This window comes from Entelurus aequoreus, linkage group LG09 (genome assembly GCF_033978785.1).
Source record: "Entelurus aequoreus isolate RoL-2023_Sb linkage group LG09, RoL_Eaeq_v1.1, whole genome shotgun sequence".
NCBI classification, from domain to species: Eukaryota; Metazoa; Chordata; class Actinopteri; order Syngnathiformes; family Syngnathidae; genus Entelurus; species Entelurus aequoreus.
In genome coordinates, this window is record NC_084739.1 from 39,634,468 (window position 1) to 39,655,666 (window position 21,199).

General features: G+C 40.1%; 2 protein-coding genes across 5 annotated transcripts in view; one reads left to right on the forward strand and one right to left on the reverse strand.

Annotated features, from left to right (window-relative positions):
• The window catches only part of LOC133657432 (zinc finger protein 518A), a 48,516-nt gene extending 30,252 nt beyond the window's left edge, over window positions 1–18,264 (forward strand). Inside the window, exons 2-4 of the mRNA XM_062058753.1 lie at window positions 2,236–2,359; window positions 4,783–6,822; window positions 16,484–18,264. Of these exons, the coding sequence (XP_061914737.1) occupies window positions 2,257–2,359; window positions 4,783–6,822; window positions 16,484–17,109 (2,769 nt within the window). The 5' untranslated portion in view covers window positions 2,236–2,256 and the 3' untranslated portion in view covers window positions 17,110–18,264. The remainder of the gene's footprint in view (window positions 1–2,235; window positions 2,360–4,782; window positions 6,823–16,483) is intronic.
• blnk (B cell linker) overlaps window positions 18,241–21,199 on the reverse strand; it is an 82,141-nt gene continuing 79,182 nt past the window's right edge. For all 4 annotated transcript variants that reach the window (XM_062058756.1, XM_062058755.1, XM_062058754.1 and 1 more), the window contains one exon: window positions 18,241–18,464. In XM_062058756.1, the coding sequence (XP_061914740.1) occupies window positions 18,348–18,464 (117 nt within the window). In that variant the 3' untranslated portion in view covers window positions 18,241–18,347. The remainder of the gene's footprint in view (window positions 18,465–21,199) is intronic.

The window sequence follows — 21,199 nt, forward strand, 5'->3', positions numbered from 1 at the left end:
CGGTCCGAATCTCTCTCACTTCATGCGGCCATCATTGTAAACAATAGGGAACTTTGCGTATATGTTCAACTGACTACGTCACGCTACTTCCGGTAGGTGCAAGCCTTTTTTTTTATCAGATACCAAAAGTTGCAATCTTTATCGTCGTTGTTCTATACTAAATCCTTTCAGCAAAAATATGGCAATATCGCGAAATGATCAAGTATGACACATAGAATAGATCTGCTATCCCCGTTTAAATAAAAAAAATTCATTTCAGTAGGCCTTTAAGGCATACAAGAGTCTGGATGCCTACAAGTATTTTACAGCAGGTTTTGTGCATGATGGGCTGATATGGCAGATACCAAACAATAATCGATTTTTTCTCATGACCAAGGTAAGGAAAAAGCACACACAGAAGAGCCTACTGTCTGTTTACAAATCCGCGTGGCAGTAACAGTGTGATTGTGAAAAAACTACTGAAGTGATTCTAATGAAAACTCACATTGTTAAGCTTTTTTTTTTTATTACAAAAGGCGTCCTGTTCAAAAATGCTTTTAATTAAAAAACTGTTTCACAAATTTCATATTGAAATTTTCCAATTTTTCTCTATATATGAAGCTCAACATTTACATTGATAACGTTTTCAAGCCAATCAGATGAGGCATCATGAAAAAATAAAAACGGTACCTAGCATCACACAGACAGAGGCGGGGGGGGGGGGGGGGGGGGCTGCTCTTGCTGCCTTTCTAAAAATGCACCCAGCATTTTCAACAATCATATTTGTATCATCCCATATTGTATTATTTCACATTTTGTGAAACAAATCAGGGGTGAATAGTTTGTTTACATACCTGATATGAAGTGTTCATTGCATATCCTTGTGTACATCGTAGGTTTCCATCGTTCACGACAAATCGCCGCGATCCGAAGCTAAGATTTGGTTTATCGCCTCGCCTATTGCTACATTCAATTTCCGGCATTTCCAAGCTCAAATAGCAGCAGATCTAACAAGAAAGCGTGTGTGAGTCGCTGACCGGCAGTGAACTGGTGACCGGCAAGATGGCCGCCAAGCTAATGTCACGTGGCTGATGACGTCAGCTGCAAAGCCTCTATAACCTATCCACGCAGGAGAGGGGGGCAGGGCAGAAAAGAGACGGCAGATCAACTGGTCTAAAAGGGGGGTCTATTTAAAGGCTAACGTATACAAATTAGTTTTAAGATGGAACTTAAATGCTTCTACTGAGGTAGCATCTCTTAACTGTTACCGGGAGGGCATTCCAGAGTACTGGAGCCCGAATAGAAAACGGTTTATAGTCCACAGACTTTATTTGGGTTCTGGGAATCACTAATAAGCCGGAGTTCTTTGAATGCAGATTTCTTGCCGGGACATATGGTACAATACAATCAGCAAGATAGGTGGCATTTGTGTCCAAATTTTGGGGTCTTTTCAAAGTTAATTTAAGTTATGCAAGAGTGTATTAATCTGTTTTTAATCATGATTCAACCCTACATTGGCCCTACTGTGTGAATGTGAGTGTGAATGTTGTCTGTATATCTGTGTTGGTTCTGCGATGAGGTGGCGACTTGTCCAGGGGGTTCCCTGTCTTTCGCCCGACTGCTGCTGGAATAGGCTCCAGCACACCCGTGACCCCGAAAGGGACAAGCGCTAGAAAATGAATGGATGGATAATCCAAATTAAGAAGATGTTTTTTTTAAAATACATCATTAAACAGCACTAATTTTAATATAATGTGTGTATGTATCTAGAAGCACACAAATTGAGACAAAAAACAAAGAATTGCGATGAGGTGTCCAGGGTGTACCCCACCTTCCGCCCCAGTACAGCTGGGATAGGCTCCAGCCACCCCCGTGAACCCGAGAGGGACAAGCAGTCCGAAAAGAAGACAACATGTCCGAAATAATATTAACTGAACTGAACTGAACAGAACTTTATTAATCGTTTTCTATGAGACATTCTGGGGCCCCTGAAAATCTCGGGGGCCCAGGCAACTGCCTGTGTTTGCCTAATGGCAAGTAAGTCACTGTCTGAGTGTTCTTTTTTTCAAACCAAGTTTTCTTTAAGGCAACCCATTTCCCTTGTCGCAGTAAAATCCTGTCAAGATAAAAAATAAAATACATAAAATATGATAACTGTCAACAATATATGTGTGTATGTTTATTAAAGATGGATTTGGGATCGGCTTCTGGTTATTGTATTTAATAATTAAATGTGTCCATTTCCGTTTTAATTAGCTTCTCTATCCACTTGGTGGCATGAGGCTAAAGGCTAAAGGGGCTCAGACTGAGACTGTAATCCCCGGATGGAAGCATCATGGCGGCCACTCGCTGAGCTGTCAAGCTCTCCACAAAAGAAAAGGTAAAAACCGAGACAACTACATCAACAACGAACGCTTAGATTATTATTTGCATATTGTGGTAGCTTTGTGTAAAGCATTACCGCGACGCCGAGTTAAAATGTGGATTCATCGTAACTTTGTCGTTACGCTTCATATTCCTCAAGTTTGTTAGCGATTGGTGCGTCACGTTATTTTAAAATCATCAAAGCGCTTCTTCTTACTGCCATTTTCGCCGTTAGCTCGATAGCAAAGGCGCATTTTTTTTGCATTCGAACGAAATGAAAACCGTAAGTCGTTTCTGGAGGGTGTTTTGTCGTCACTTGCCAATTCCCTTAGCGTCTGCCGCTTACACTTTGTTGTGGTTAAGTTCAACTACAATGGCCGCTCCACTCTCCCGTGAGGCTGCTCTGATATGTCTACTTTAGCAACTTCTTTTGCTTGCATTTGTAATCTCTGACATATATTTAGTGCTCCGTAGTGTTCCGGCTGTCGCCTACAGCCACAGTAGCGGACAAGCAATATTCAGATTCAAATGCGTAACTGCAGTGTCATAACACCTGGTCGTTGAGAGGAGTTCTGTAGTTTTACATCTGGGAAATAGTTTGAAATCCACGCAGGGCAAGTGGAACTGGAGCCAGCAACAGGTGGGCATGGCGGAGGAATAGGGGGGTCCTGAAAGTGTAGCCACCTCCTCTCTTGTTGTGGGAATACTGAAAATTAAATATGAAAGCATCCAGTTGTCAGCCCAAAACACGTTATTGTTTTACTTTGCTCAACTGTTGTGTGAATGCTAGGAGTCGAACATTCCCATACATTTGGTTATTTTTTGTTCATAGTGTACAGGTGTGCACCGTATGAAAAGTTAAAAGTTAAAGTACCACTGATTGTCACACAAACACTAGGTGTGGTGAAATTATCCTCTGCATTTGACCCATCCCCTTGTTTCACCCCCTGGGAGGTGAGGGGATCAGTGAGCAGCAGCGGTGGCCGCGCTCTGGAATCATTTTGGTGATTTAACCCCCAATTCCAACCCTTGATGCTGAGTGCCAAGCAGGGAGGTAATGGGTCCCATTTTTATAGTCTTTGGTATGACTCGGCCGGGGTTTGAACTCACGACCTACCGATCTCAAGGCGAACACAGAACAGTTTTCCCATAAATGAATTTACTTTTGGTAATAATGATATTGGATAAAAAATGTGTAGAGATTTTTTTTAGACACTTAAAGCACTTTACAGTGAGCACTAAGAACCCATCATGTATCCACTCCACTTTCACAAATTGGAGTCGTAAGCTACTTTGTAGCAACAGTGGCCCTGGGGTAGACGTGACGGAAACGTGGCTGCCAATTTGCGCCTACAGCCTTTCTGACCACCACCAAACATTAATACACCAGTGTAAGCGGCATTGTGAGCGAGGTGGGTGCCCAAGGACACAATAGACTAGAATGGCGGAAGCTGGATTCATGCCTGATAACTTCAAGTTTCTGAAAGGCCGCTCTACCATATGAGCCACACGGCCCGTGCAGTGATGGTGGTGGCCTGCCATGGATAAGTTTGGACCCCCAGAAATATATTTGGACCTATATGTTAGCATGTGCTTACTAACAAGACCAAAAAGATGACTACTTAAGTGGGAACTGCACTTTTAAAAAAAAAATTGTCATCTTCGTCGTCTATTACAAAGTCTGCCATGATTACTTTGTTGCCGGAAGTAGAAACACACATTTGTTAATTGTTAATGCAGAAGTAGAAAGTGTGTTGCTATGTGCACTGAAATATGTTACAGTAAAGCTTAAAATGACCAAAATATGGTAAATATTGTACAAATTACATATTATTATGACATGTCTGTTACTACATTATATGTATACTTGCATCATGTATATACAACGTTGGATGGTTTTGAAGTTCTTTCAAAGGGCTCTGAAGGCAACCTTGGGGACTCAAATTCGCTGCATCTTGCAAGCATTTTTTTTATTCATAGAATCCTAAAATATGTGTGTTCTTGTCTCTCACAATGATTGTAAAAGATAGGCAACATTCCAAAATAAGTGCAGTTCCCCTTTAAGTCAAAAATATTTATCTACACTGTAACTATGCTGCTCATTAGGCTGTTGTGACAAGGTCTCGTGTCACAAGATCTAGCGAGATTATAACGTGATGATATTTCTCCTTTAAAGAAAAGCTGCTTCTGTTTTGAATGCTCCCGCATAACTGATGTCCTTACATGAACAGCAAGGTCTGCTTTGCAAATTGAGAAAGTTATTCCTGTCTTTGTCGAGTTTACATTAACGGCTATTATCAACAAATGATTTTGACGACCACAAATTTTTTAGAAATTAGAAATGTCAAATAACTAAAGGTCATTCATGTGTTTTATGTATATAATTGCAATATTATACAGTATTTCTTTAAAATGTTAATTTTGTGTATTCACTTGCAGAAACCTCAAAACCGATGGATTTGGTGGATATTTGCGCGCCAAGCCCTGCTTCAAATAAAAAGAAGTGTGCACGCAAAAGGAATAGGGTTTGGCGCAAACGGTGCCACCGTAGGAAGCGTGCAGTTCAGCTCCCAACTATGCAACGTGAAGTTCAAAATGGACCAAAGAAGACACCAGAAAAATGTGTGCATAGCACAGAGCCTTCGTCAAAAAAGCCCACCCAAGGTGGACCACAGAATGAATGCTGGACAAACAATAATATCAATGCACTCAGGTTTACGTGCACACAATGCAAGAACAACCTGGAATATGTTCCCAAAGACTTAGTGAGGCACTATGAAGAAAACCACAGAGGGAGCTCACCTGTTTTTTCTTGTCACATGTGCCCTTTTAATACACACAAGTTCTCCTACCTTCAGGTTCATCTGTTAAGCCACAAGGACACTTTTTCTAGCTGCTGCATTTGTAATGACAATGTGAAGCGTACGTGGTCTGAAATGAGTGCACACTTCACTACATGTCATTGTCAAAATGGCAAATATTCATGTGAAAAATGTCCGAGATTCTCTACTAGTGATGTGACTGGATTTTTAGAACATATGTGCTTGATACATTTTGGCCATCAAAGACTAAATGAAGCTGATCTGCACAAGAAGGATAATAATCAGTTGGGGTCCATAACAGCTAACAAAACTTTATGTTGTCCACACTGCAGCTATGAATCATCTCAGAAGTGGATGCTTGCTAAGCACATTAATGCCAACCACCGCCAGAATGGTACCCAAAGAAAGAAGGTCCATTCCATAGCAAAAAAATCAAACGAACCACTAATGAAGCCTAGGTTAACAAGAAGCACAGTAAGGGAAATGTGCTGGTTAACACAGGACTGCCTTTCTATGCCCGGGAGAGACTTCCTGGATAAATATTGCCATTTGTCTGACCCTCAAACTACACTAGAGGAGACCCAGCAATTTTTAATGAAATCTGTTGCTGGAGAAAAGGGTGACCAGAAATGGACCGAAGCTCTCAAATCGGTTCTGTCTAATGTCCCTCAAGACATTAGCATCCATTCCAAATCAGAGAATGGCATCATGTCAGATTCGGCAGATCTCACTGTCCTCACGGTCCAGAACAAGATAACTGTGGCTCAGAATGGCGCTACCTATGCTAAAAGGCTGAAAATGATGGAGGAAACGGAAAAAGAATGTAATTTCCCCGAAAGTGCTGCTGCTGATGTTTGTCAGATTGGAGGTCAAGTTATTCTGAATGATGATCCACGTTCCCTACAGACTGAAACTAAACTAACTGAAGACACATTCATTTCGACCCACAATGACTCACCTGAGTTCATCCAGATTCTGGAAAACCGAGAGAATCAGGAAAAGACTGACTTGGATAACGGGGGCAATCAGGATAAACAACCCCATTTAGAAGGGATCGGTATATCTGATGAGCCAATCGTCATTAATGAGAGCCAAGAGAAGAAATCCATGTGTAAAGACAATCCAAAAAATACAAGAAGGAAGCAAAGACGGAAAATAAAGTGCAGATCTAAAAAAGTAGTTAAAGGAACTTCTGGAGTAGCCTTAAAGATTGTGTTAAAGAAGAATCCTGTAAAAGACAGGCAGTGGGTGTCACAAAGCCCATCAGACATTAATTGTCCGATGAATGAGCAGTACGCCAAACTAAATCCTGACGCATCAGTACAGGACACGACACAGGGGACTCATCAGCATGACCCCACTGAAGCCATTATATTAGCACATGGACTGCCTTCAAGTTGTGCTGCTAAGACTGTTATGCATGATGTTTCGTTCTTGCCGTATGATGCAAAGAAATTGCGACACTTGTTGGAAATAGATCTTGACAAGAGTGAGCAGTCAGATTTACCAGAGACTTCAGTTGAGGACTGTCCTGAAAGCTTGCAGCTCCCTTCCTCCAGTGGTGCTCCAGACTGTTGTGTGTCAGCTGATAATGGAGCCACTCACAGCAGCTGCAGCCAGTCTCCCCCTCGTTCCCAACCTGCTATTACACCACAGGGTAAGCTTGCAAATTATAGTTCCTATAGATATATAAAAAGGCACTTCTCATCATTCATACAGAATTAATGGGTAAACCAGATTTTGCATTTAACTAATGTATATTTAGTCATTCTAAGACACTTCATAGTCACAACCTGAAACACTCATACTCACGCTCAGTACACATGAACGAGAGCAAGTGATAGAACAGCTAACATCTAATAACTAAATGACAGCATACACTCATAGTCAATTATACAAATTATACGTGAGCCCTAACACAATTAAAAATTGTACCTGCTTATTGAATACAAAGTGCTGATGTGACACTGGTTTGTTCATAAAATACATCTATAGTATAAAAACTGCCTGGTTAAAACACTAAAACAGAAGTGTCCAAGTGTTAGTGTAGGGCTGAACGATTTTAGAGAAAGATAGAACTTCAATATGTCTGGCAGACATTGCAATTTTGATTCGATTCCTAATATTTGTTAACTGAAACTTCAGTGCACTATTTTAAACAACGTTGGAAAACTATTTAATTGCGATTATTTTAAACACTACCACAATGTCAGGCCCATGCCACCAGAAGAATGAGTGCTTTGTGTCCTTTATTATTAAGTATTCTCAGTGCTTCACTTTTTCCATATTTTGTTATGCTACAGCCTTATTCTAAAATAGAATATATACATTTTTGTCCTCCAAAATTCTACAGACAATACCCTCATAATGACAATGTGAAAAGCTTTTTCAAAACAATTGGCACACTAATAAAAACAAAATAATCACACCGTGCAGATATATTTATTTTTTTAAACCCAGCAGCAAAACAATAAAAACCATACTGTGGGGGCAGGCCCTTAAACTTGTCTCTTGAGGTAACTAAGGATGCGTACCGAATTCGGTTCTTTTATGGGCACCGACTAAATTCTGGCGGTATTATCGGTATTGATTCATGCAAAATAACTGCCATATTTTGATACCTTTGTTGCTTGTGATTTCATGTCCAGTTGGAGGCTAAAAGTGTTCGTAATAAAGCTGTTACTTTTACTAGAAACGAGTAATCTAATTAAGTATGTGTAGGTCCGTCACAACGCCGATAGAGTGATGTAACGTGGCACGCTACTTTTGATGTGGTTTTATATCAACATCAAAACAGCGTCGTTATATCAACATCAAAACAGCGTCGTAAGGCCAGCAAGTTCAATGCAGGAAATATCTTGTCACTAATGAAAGCAACGAGCAGCACCGCACTAAAATGAACTTGATATCAAATAGGAAGAGGCAACATCACCCTGTGACACATCCGACAACAACATACGCACATGTACACAATGGGAATATTGAACAACAAATCAATGATTGAAGTGACAAAACTTGCCATCCAAAATATACCATGTTTGTTGACAAGAAGATATGACAGCAATTGAAGCACATTAAATGATAAATGGGTTATACTTGTATAGCGCTTTTCTACCTTCAAGGTACTCAAAGCGCTTTGACAGTATTTCCACATTTACCCATTCACACACACATTCACACACTGATGGCGGGAGCTGCCATGCAAGGCGCTAACCAGCAGCCATCAGAGGCAAAGGGTGAACATTTTAAATTTTTCAAAGCAAAAAATATAAAAAGAACACCTCTTGCCATCTTTTGTTACTATTGGTTTTACAGAACATACCAGGGTTTCCCGCAGTGCTTTGTTATTAAGGCGGCCGCCTTAACAACAAAGAGCCACCGCCTAAACTAAAGTCTTAACAAGCTGCTACGTTTAGTTCTGCCTCTGCCTCTGTCAGTACTCTCTGCAGCACCCAGCATTGTCCCACCCACAGAACCATCTGATTGGTTACTTGCAGAGCGGTAACAGCCAATCAGTAGTGCGTATTCAGAGCGCATGTAACAGCCAATCAGCAGTGCATATTCAGAGCGCATGTAGTCAGTGCTCAGGCAGGCAGAGAGGCGAGACGGTGGGGTGAGCAGATAGGTGTTTAGCAGGTGAGCATAATGCAGCGGACTCTCCCCAAATTATAATAAAACACTTCCAAGTCAACTACTAGTAACATCACTATGAGCCCGTTGACGTTCTAGAAACATAAGCGGCAGCTCAGCTCGCTCGCAGTCCTTGAGGTGAAGGCTAATTAGCTTTTAGCGTAACGTTAGCTCACTGTGCGGTGTGTGTGTGCATGCATGCGTGCGTGTGTGTGTTAGTTACGGACAGCAAAGCCCTGTCTGTCTGAGAGAAAGTTAACAAGTTATTTCACTTTACCTTTTTCTGTGTTGATTGAGCTGTGTTGAAGCAGCAAAAAAGGACATTATGGTAAATGAAGAGTTTCTGTCTCTGATAGTTGATATAATAATGTAATTGCATCATAAACCCTACATGAACTCCATGGTGTTCAGGGATGAATAGTCTCTCCTATTGCTATTGTAATATTTTTTTCAGCTATAGTTACATTAATCATTAGTAATGTAGCAGTCTAGTTTTGAATGGCAGCGTCCCTGCTATCACATGTTGATAAAAATATAAAATGTACATAATACAAATCAACTACAGGCTTCCCAAATGCTGTAATAAATTAAGCATGATGAGTTGAACATATGTCAGCTTGTGGCCCCACTTTTAACTCTTTTTTTTCAAACGCTTATTGCAAACACTTACTTACAGTAAGTCATTAATTTGACTTTGTAAGTCATTATTTTGACTCAGTAAACCATTATTTTGTCATTATTTTTGACTTAGTAAATTACAAAGTCATAATAATGACGTACTTAGTATCTCGGGTAACTAGGACTGTTTTGTTTTTACTTTACGGAAAAAATATAGAGATATATATTGTATATCGCCATTCAGCAAATGGAGCGGAAAACACAACCAAAAGTTGTAGCCTTCTTCACGCGACGAAGCCGGCCTACTTCACCGCAGTCTGTAGTCTATTGCCCCCCAGGCTGTGGTGGCAGCGACGAGGTGGAGACGTGATGGCGACAGGCCAAGTTACACTGATCCTTACACCCACCCATCCCCTTCCCCGGTCCTCTCCCGCTGGAGAGTCACCACCTTAACTAACACATTTTCTGGGGGAAACACTGCCACTGTATATATTTTTAAATGTCTTTATTTTTCACTATTACCAATTAAATTTGGGCTGAGATTTACCGACGGTAGCCTCTGAGATTGCAATTTTAATCTGGAAACAATTAAATCGTTCAGCCTTACTATATAGCAGAGGTGGGACCAAGTCATTGTTTTGCAAGTCACAAGTAAATCTCAAGTCTTTGCCCTCAAGTCAAGTCCCAAGTCAAGACAGGCAAGTCCCTAGTCAAGTCCAAAGTCAAGACTGGAAAGTCTCAAGTCAAGTCCCAAGTCCTGCATTTTGAATTTCGAGTCCTTTCAAGTCCTTTTAACCACAGACTAATATATTTACACAGATTGTGTATGCTTTTCAAACGCTGTATTTATTTATTAAAACAAGTGCATTTTTAGTTGCAGGGAAAAAAATAGTGCTTACATTGCACTTAATAATAGCACTATTAACCAGTCATTTTAAACATTTAACTCATTCCTTTACAGAATAAACACATTTAATAAAAACAAGTGCAACTGTACTTATTTGCACAAAAGTGTTAACATTGTATTTCCATGGCATATTGCATTGTAACTAGTTCCACAGCAGTTTCTATCCTGTTCTTACCTTATCTCATTGATCTCATCTCATACTGTATGTGTGTTGATGTGTGTGTACACATGAAAAACATAACAAATACATGAACATAACAATGAACAGAGTTGTACTTTTTAGATGTCAGGGCCCTATGCAATATGTACGCATATTGTTAATATAGTATACATTTTAACTGACCTTTATTTGACTATGTTTGTCTTTTTGTAGGTGGCTAAAATATGCGGTGCTGCTGACCGCCGTCTAACGTTACGTTACTGTGTGTGATACATTGACTAACGTAACGTTATGTGTAGGTCCTCATGCAACCCTGGTTAAAAAAAAATCACTTGACAAAAAGTATGAATAAGGTAGTGAAATACAGATTGCCGTGTTTGCAATGACGTTATAACCATAGACATCTTATAAGTAGACGTAGCATTGGCTGCTGTGACGCGAGCAATTTGGCCGCCATCTTGAAGTGGTGATGAGGAGTCGGCGAGCAGCCTAAACTGACAGTTGACAGGTAGAAAACAAAGATGCCGGGCTGGTGTTCAGCGTTTTCCTGCTCAAATGAGCGGACTGTTGAAAATAGGAATCGGGGGATTACTTTTCACAAGTAAGATTTAACATTAACGTACTATTGGTTGTATTTTGTGAAAAGAATATTACCACAGAGTTGATAAAGAGCAAAGATCTTCAGTATTTGTATGTGAAAGTCACAAAGAAATCTTCTGGGGGAGGATGACGCCCCTACAGGGTTTTTGTTTACAAACTTTCTGCCCCACCTAAAACAAAATTCACCAGTCGCCACTGATTATGATGCATTCTCATTTTAGGCAAAATATAAGACAATACTTTCTTAACAGTATAATTGTAACCAGGAATAAGTCTTCAAGTAACAATATTCAAATACTAACATTGTTGGGTAAGACATAATTTGGTTTTATTCTGAATCCAGTGAAACAGATTGGTGGTTTTAGCTGATATAAAGACTTTCAGGTGTTTATATATGTTTACGTTTAAGTATTTGGCAGACGCTTTTATCCAAAGGGACATACATAAAAAATACATATAAAACAATCACTGTAAACATTATCATTTAAGGGAAGAATGTAATACAAAGTGTCAAGACAGAATAAACTCTCTGCTGCTGCAGCAGCAACAGATACAGTCTATAAGATATATATATATATATATATATATATATATATATATATATATATATATATATATATATATATATATATATATATATATATATATATATATATATATATATATATATATATATATATATATCTCTAATGTATTCATACATTGTTTATGTAGGATATACGCATGTATATATAACCTAATCATATTGTTTCTTCAACTTAAAAATAGCTGACCGTTTTTTTCCCCCTTCTCTGGGATTATATTCCCAGTTTTGATCTCGGACATCTGGTCACTTATAGCATATAAGAATATTCTATTACTGTTAAGCAAACTATGAATAATAAAACACACCAAAACATGTGTCCTTTATCATAGCTACACGTATGACAAAAAAACGTGTGAAAATCAGTGGTATTCAGTGAGGTAAGATGAATTAAATGCGCTGACAGTTCATTGCTCCTGCCAAATGAATTGCACTGAGTGGAGCGGATCACCACTCCAAGATGGCGGCCCCGCGTCTCGTCAGCGCCAGTAGGCAGTAGCGCTCGATGCTGCGTCTACTTATAAGATGTCTATGGTTATAGCGTTAGCAGTGAGTTTACAGCCTCACTGATTTAACTACACAGCAAATAAAAGTCATTTTACTTAGCCAATAAACGTTATCTTACATTCAAAACTTACCGTTCTTTGTGCATTTTCAAATGTCGAACAAAGTTGGAAGTTGTTGCGTCTCCGTCTGTTATATTCGAACTGCATGTTTTGCATACGGCAATTTGTTTTTTGTTGACCAAGTCGTAGTTTTTATACCCGAACGAAACCAACTTTGGCATATATTTTTCTCACTGGCGCGTCGTTTGACAACTCTTCTTCGTTGGTTTTCCTGCAATTTGATTGGATGAGTGCTTTGTGACGAAAACAACGTAGAACTAATTTGATTGGCTATTGTACTGAGAGCACACACGCTGACACACACAACACGCTGATAGACAGACACGTACAAAATGAAAGCTACGGAGCGCGTCTGAATAACTTTTTAATCTTTGAGTTTTGGGGAAAGTAGCAAGTCATGTCAAGTCAAAAGGCTCAAGTCCAAGTGAAGTCACAAGTCATTGACGTTAAAGTCTAAATCGAGTTGCAAGTCTTTTTACATTTTGTCAAGTCGAGTCTAAAGTCAACCAATTCATGACTCGAGTCTAAGTCATGTGACTCGAGTCCACACCTCTGCTATATAGTGTATGGGATTAGGGCTGCAACTAACAACTCATTTGATAATCGATTAATCTGTTGATTATTACTTTGATTAATCGATTTAATAATCGGATAAAAGAAACAAACTACATTTCTATCCTTTCCAGTATTTTATTGAAAAAAAACAGCATACTGGCACCATACTTATTTTGATTATTGTTTCTCAGCTGTTTGTAAATGTTGCAGTTTATAAATAAAGGTTTATTAAAAAAAAGAAAGAAAAAAAAAAAGTAGCCTCTGCGTATGCGCATAGCATAGATCCAACGAATCGACGACTAAATGAATCACCAACTATTTGTATAATCGATTTTAATCGATTTAATTGATTAGTTGTTGCAGCCCTATATGAGATGTAAAAATGTTAAGCACATGAATTTCAACCACCGCCAGAATGGTACCCATTTTTGTTAGTGCTCCGTTGCAAAGGTTCAGAAAACTTGACTGAAAGACAACCAAAGCAATTTTTCCCATAAGAAATAATGTAAATCCAGTCCAGACACAACAATATTAAAACAAAACAATTTTTTTAGAGAATAATTATAGTTTTACTTGCAGAAAACAATGTAATATACATATTCTATAAAAAAAACACATAAATTACACAACTGTAACTTTTTTATTGTAGACTAATTGTTGGCTAATCTGTACGTTGAGTGGCCAGGGAGGAGAGGAATTTCTTGAATTTTTGATGTATTCAATAGTGCAGCCCGCCAAAGCTTTTCATTTGGCCCCTCTGAACATCACCCAAAAAGGCTCGATAAAACCATTGAAACAAGGGTTGATTATATATGCGGCTCTCACGCGACCCTGCGGGGGCCAGCAGCGAGGCATAGTGTATGTGCCACAGTGAAACAGCACTGGGTTGAGTAGAAGACTACTACCGGTAATTCAACTGTGGAAAAAAAATAAATAGCAAAAATCTGACTTTTAACAACGACTGGAAAACAAAGTATGATTGTTCTGCCCCGAGCAAGTGCTCGAGTCATTGTTTTCTGGCGGAACTTTTAAGCGACAAGCAGCAACAATGGTAGAAATCTCAGTGTGTAAGCTTCATCACGAAACTTGGTCAAACATTTATAAGTACCGGTAGATATAATTTGTGCATAAAGATATTTTAGTTTTGTATTGAAATTACTGACTTTGTGATGTCTTTTGTATTTGTGGTAGTGTTTTTTGTCTGAGAGTAACGATCAATCCTCGTTTAATACATGTAGTGCTACATTTGACCAGTGGAGGGCAACAACGACAAGTCGCATACAATGTTTGGTGCGTGAATGTTGTGTTTTTTTTTGTGTTAACATTTGTAGTTGTGTGAATATATTAACACTAAATCTGTTATTTAGTGAAATGCACAATAGACGTTATACTTTTGTTGTGTTTTTTAATGTTTATATTTTCAGTGTTACAATCCTAAATGAAGGAAAAAGTGTAAAGTAATTAAACTAAGGAAAGAAAATGATTCAAAAGAAGAAACATCAATCCTCAACAAAACCTGGAGCTTCTTTTTCTTCCTGCTTTTAACTAGCTGCACACGCTGGAAACGAGTAGTGAGGGCAGAATTAATAATTTGTTGACAGTGTAGTGTGAAAGCTGATAAGTTTACTTTGCAATTCAGTAGACAGTCTCAAAAAAATAAAACCTGCGGAGGCACTTTCTGACGAAACATCCACATTTCGATGTTCGGCCCCCGAGCCCTTGGGTTCTTAAAACTGCGGCCCTCTTCCTTATGTAGTTGAATAGCCCTGCAATAGTGTTTCTCACCTTCTTTATCGTTGACGCTAGCATTTTATCCTAGAACACACACAGACTGTGTGCGCACATTTTTATTTACATGAAATGATGCAATCACACGCATGTCGTAGACCGCACTTTACAACACATGTCACACTGTGACGCAGCAATCTCACAGCAATATGTTACAACTCGCAACTTTCTTTGGCCCCACGGTGGATGATTTTGAGGTTGTGCTAAAAAAAAAAAGCACCAATGTGTGGGATTCTGTGTTTGGGAACTCAAACCCGCAAAAAGATTCACCAGCAGAAAGTGCGCATGCATGTCAGCAGCCAAGAGGAACTTTTGTATTTCTTTCTCTGATTTAAGAGGGTTGCATGGGTACTCCGGCTTTCTTCCATAGGCTGATTGTCAACAGTAAATTGGCACTAGTGTGTGAATCTGAGTGTAAATATTGTCTGTCAATCTGTGTTGGCCCTGCAATGAGGTGGCGACTTGTCCAGGAGTGGACCCTGTCTTCCGCCCGAGTGCAGCTGGGTAGGCTCCAGCCCCCCCTTCAACCCCTAGAGTGAAAAGCGCTAAAAAATGGATGAATAGATATTATACATTTTTATACCAAATAATATTGCGAGAATTGCGGCTCAATTCTGAATTAAATCGTCATCCCAACAATCGGAATCAAAGTGAATGATTTGTTGTAACACTGGTTGCTTATAGGGTTGCACAATATAGACGATAGAGCTTTTAATACTATCGTCATATCGACGTAATGCATGTTGATGACGCATTGTGTGTCATGCAAATTTGACAGCGACGATCAAACGACTGTGTCCTCAAAGCAATATAGTGTCCTTGCTTGCAGCTAATGTTCCTCCACAGTGCAGCTTCTAAATGACTGATCCTTGCCTACGTGGCAGAAAATAAACTGTTTCTTACAAGTATCATTATCCCTGTAGGACTAAAAGACAAGGAATAGCGAAAAATGCTACACTACACACTGTATATAATACAAAAAAGCAAAGCTAGCATCTAAACTAGACCTCTTGAATGTAAACATGGGTGTGCTGATTGATACAAATAACATTAAAAATACCAAGTATAGTATCAGTATATTATCGATACTGGAGTTATTTGATTAAAATTATGCGTTTTTATTTTCAAACTCAGGAAATAACAGCCAAAAGTAGTGTTTGCTTTTTTTCGTTACTTTACACTTTTGGCTTTACTATACTATTTGTATCTAATAAAAGGGAATCCGGAAATCATTTTGATATTAAATTAATATTGTCGGATTACAGTTTACTGTAATCATTTAATGAAGTTTAAGTGCAAACATTGCCCAACACTAATGTAAAGTATCCAAACAACAGAATAAAAAGTGCTTAATACATTCAAATAGAAGTGTAGATGGAATCATTTACAACAGAAAGTTACCAGATATTAACAGTAAATTAAAAAGTGGATCAGTTATACTTACAATTAAAGAATACTACTGGAAATGTTGCAATATGTTACCACATACTTCAGCTGCTAAATTAGGAGCCTTTGTAACCAGTTTTATAATATATTTGCCAAATCTTATATTTATCGTTACTGTAAGAGGCTGCCATATATATTGTGGTTTATAGATTTAAGACCATATTGCCCATACCTAGTTGCTTAGTAACCAATCTTTTGCAAGAGCACCACTGTTACATTTGTCATGTTTTTCAGGTGCATGGTGAGGTTTTTTTCACTCTTTTTAGCTTGAATAGAGAAGGCAAATTGAGCAGATGCAGAGCTTAAAAGTCCTTGTTTTTTTTTATTAGCATCACATAATTAAATTTCCTTGATTTAACATTTATTTATTTTTGTGTGTTTCTCAATGGCTTTCTCAAATTTTAGGTATGCTGAACTCTGGAGCAGAATCTATAGAACAGAGTGACCATAGTAGAGAAGTGTCTCCAGACTCTTGCACAAACCTTCTCAGCAATGGAGCGGAGAAAGCCATCCAACTGGAACCATGGCCAGCCTTTGTACCCTACCGGCAGCCTGTACCAAAAAGCCTGGAAAGGAATCTGAAATTGGTCGCCATAAGCCCCTCACAGCTGATACGGTGTCCAGTGAGAGACCAGCCTGTGGTGGTGCTCAATCACCCAGACGCAGACATCCCGGAGGTGGCCAGGATCATGCAGGTGGTCAACCGGTACAAAGGAGACGTGCAAAAAGTCATCCTGTCTCGTGCCACTCTGACCGCTCTCTCTGACACAAATAATTGTACGAACACTCATACCCAACCACCCTGGCATGGGGAGAACCTAATCCGGGAAAGATTCATCCTAAAACTGAGACTGCGGCGACTCAGTAGGAAGAAGTACGAGGTGTTGGATCCAGTTTCTCCCAGCAGGGATGTCGTGAAAAAATTCAGTTGCTGGTTTTGCGGCAGAGTGTTTGACAAGCAAGAGGTGTGGATGGTCCACCGCCAGCGACACTTGATGGACTGGAAAAGGCCAAACTGTGAAAACGTTTGAATGTGGTGCACACTGGAAAACAAAAGATGACTTTGCAATCACAAAAACGATGACAATCAGCTTCTCATGTCTTAAGTCTCAGATCCTGGACTTTCTCAGGGTAACATTTACCTTTTGTGAGTAGCTCCATTTAAAGTCTTTGTTGATGAGTTTGTGAAGTCACAAGAATGTGATGTTTCAGTTGGTTCTTTGTACCCTTTGTTCTTGTCTATGCAAACGCTTATTTTAATACACTGTCACCTTTTTAGAAAACACTGTCCATGTTTATAAATAACCACATAAATCTGAGTTAATGTACGGGTAGGCGATACATTGTGGTATCTAAAATATTTATGTTATTGAAATAAGATGCTAGAACCCACATATACCAAAACCTTGTGTTGTAAAAAAAAAAAAACTAAACAAAAATGACAATAAGCTGATTTATTCAACATTTATTTATGCCTCCTGTAGATACTTTCTATGCATTTATTTGAATTTATTTTTGGGCCAATGGAATATTTCTTGTACATACTCCAAATAATATGCGAGTCTCGTATTATCTGTGACTGATATATTTTCATGCGTTTATTTAACAGTGGATATTCCTAAAACATTTTTTACATAGCGATGGTTTGTCATAACCGTGAATGATAAAATACTTTTTTATGAAATCTGGCATAGATTGGAGGTGGCGGTGGTTTTCAAAGAGTTTACTATAATTTGACTTGAAAATGATCATCCAGTTTTGTTTATTTTACTTGCACTATGAAAGAAGGACTTTCTATTTCCTTTACCTCGACGCATTAATCCCATGTGGACGACAATCTCGATTGGTGGCCCCCTGTGGCAAAACATTTCCGAAAGCAGCCATAGGCTGTCTGTATTGACTGCAGGAATGTTGGTGTGTGTGTGTGTGTGTCATTCAAGGACCATCCCTGTCTGTAACTCGCTGTAAATATCTTGCTCCTCCAATTTAGACAACATATTTCTGATTGTACATAGTCCTACTAGTGGTACTGTACTGTACACAAAGTGCCTTCCTATTTGTTATTGTTATGCAACCGGTCTGTTTGAGCATTATTTGTAGATGACAGAATAATTAAATTGTGTGTTCCTGATAACATGATTAAAGATGTGGACTTACAGAGGATATTTGTTTTATTTTAAGTACAATACATTTTTTAAAAGTTGATGTAAAGTAGTACTATGTCCATGTGGCTGCTGATGTTACATTCAAGTGCAGTCAGAAGTGTTCGCTAAGGCCTCATAGGAAAACAGAGCCTGGCAGCATCCTTGCTGTTACTTTGGTTGTCAATCAATATCAGGAGGTTGGTCCTGTGGGTCTGGATGATGTGAGAAACACTGCGGAAATACTAAAAAGGGAACAATCGGTTACCGGTATGTCACACAGAACAAGACCGCACAGGCAAAGACATACAGGATGTCAGAGATAAGGGGTTCACAAATGCTGTTACGACGCTGAACTCGGTCTGCAGGGTTTGGTGTCACCCCATATGCACCTCGACTGCATGTCTCCAAAAAGTATGAAATGTCAAGAGACTGCTGCCCTAATGTGTGTTCAGTCCTGTATACCTATTGTGCTGTGTTGTGTCAATGTTGGGCAAATGCATTATAAACACTTCAGGGTAACTTTCTGGACTGATGCACATCATCCACTCTCCTTATATGAGACAAGAAAACACATCTTTCCTTTCTAATGTGTTCTAAATAGTAAAAAAAAATAAAAAAAACAACTGCTAATGCGCGGCGGCTAAGAATGCAGGTAAACCAACAACTGCCAACGTTTTCTGCCTAGTTAAAATACCACTAGGCGTGGTGAAATTACCCTCTGCATTTGACCCATCCCCTTGTTCCACCTCCTGGGAGGTGAGGGGAGCAGTGAGCAGCAGTAGTGGCCACGCTCGGGAATCATTTTGGTGATTTAACCCCCAATTCCAACCTTTGATGCTGAGTGCCAAGCAGGGAGGTAATGGGTCCCCCTTTTATAGTCTTTGTTATGACTCGGCTGGGGTTCGAACTCACGACCTACCGATCTCAGGTCGGACACTCTAACCACATGGCCACTGGGCAGGCAACCGAGTTACAGCGACTTTGTTTTTTAAGGGCTATTCAACTTGGCTCCGACGGCACATCCGGCCCGCCAAAGCTTTTCATTTTGCCTGCCAAACATCACCCAAATAGTATTGATGAAACCATTCAAACTAGGGCTGCTTGTGTATGCAGTACTCCCGCCACACCGCAAGGGGCAACAGTGAGGCATATGTGCTACAATAAAGCAGCATTGGGTATGAGTATAAAAAGACTACCGGTACTCATAAAATGACTATCGACTCTGGAAAAAAAATTGAAATAAATTGCGAAAATTGGACTTTTAAACAGCAACTGGATAACAAAGTATGAATGTTAAAGTTAAAGTACCAATGATTGTCACAAACACGCTAGGTGTGGCGAAATTATTCTCTGCATTTGACCAATCAGGTGAGGGGAGCAGTGGGCAGCAGCGGTGGCCGCACTCGGGAATCATTTTGGTGATTTAACCCCCAATTCCAACCCTTGATGCTGAGTGCCAAGCAGGGATGTAATGGTCTGCCCCGAGCCACTGCTGAGTCATTGTTTTCTGTTGGACCTCTTAAGCGACGGACACACTGTTCCAGACAAGCAGCAACAACGGTAGAAATCCAAACGTGTCAGCTTCATCACGGAACTTGGTCAGATCTTTGTCGATAAATATTGTGCAAAGATACAAACGTAGTTTGTTTTGTATTGATATTGGGGACTTTGTGATGTCTTTTGTATTCATGCTTGTGTCTGAGCAATTCTCTGGCGATCAGCACTCATCACCGTTTTGGGAGCACTATTTTGCGTTTTATTTAGCACGTTTGAAACGGACGTGCAAACAGACACAGTTCCACACACGGCTGTCCATCCATCCATCCATCCATCTTCTTCCGCTTATCCAAGGTCGGGTCGCGGGGGCAGTAGCCTAAGCAGGGAAGCCCAGACTTTCCTCTCCCCAGCCACTTGGTCCAGCTCCTCCTGGGGGATCCCGAGGCGTTCCCAGGCCAGCTGGGAGACATAGTCTACCCAACGTGTCTTGGGTCTTCCCCGTGGCCTCCTACCGGTCAGACGTGCCCTAAACACCTCCCAAGGGAGGCGTTCGGGTGGCATCCTGACCAGATGCCTGAACCACCTCATCTGGCTCCTCTCGATGTGGAGGAGCAGCGGCTTTACTTTGAGCTCCTCCCGGATGACAGAGCTTCTCACCCTATCTCTAAGGGACAGACCCTCCACCCGGCGTAGGAAACTCATTTCGGCCGCTTGTACCCGTGATCTTGTCCTTTCGGTCATAACCCAAAGCTCATGACCATAGGTGAGGATAGGAACATAGATCGACCGGTAAATTGAGTGCTTTGCCTTCCGGCTCAGCTCCTTCTTCACCACAACGGATCGATACAGCGTCAGCATTACTGAAGACGCAGCACCGATCCGCCTGTCGATCTCACGATCCACTCTTCCCTCACTCGTGAACAAGACTCCGAGGTACTTGAACTCCTCCACTTGGGGCAGGGTCTCCTCCGCAACCCGGAGATGGCACTCCACCCTTTTCCGGGCGAAAACCATGGACTTGGACTTGGAGGTGCTGATTCTCATCCCAGTCGCTTGACACTCGGCTGCGAACCGATCCAGTGAGAGCTGAAGATCCTGGCCAGATGAAGCCATCAGGACCACATCATCTGCAAAAAGCAGAGACCTAATCCTGCAGCCACCAAACCAGATACCCTCAACGCCTTGACTGCGCCTAGAAATTCTGTCCATAAACGTTATGAACAGAATCAGTGCTGTGAGAGAGGATAAAGACACACGATGGACAGAAACCCCTGTCCTACGTGTACTTTTTAACATATTTGGATGGTCAAAAATAAAAAAATATTAGACACATCGTCTATTCAGCAACATCCTTTTTCAATTTTATAAAAGCTAAATAACTTAAAGGCCTACTGAAACCCACTACTACCGACCACGCAGTCTGATAGTTTATATATCAATGATGAAATCTTAACATTATAACACATGCCAATACGGCCGG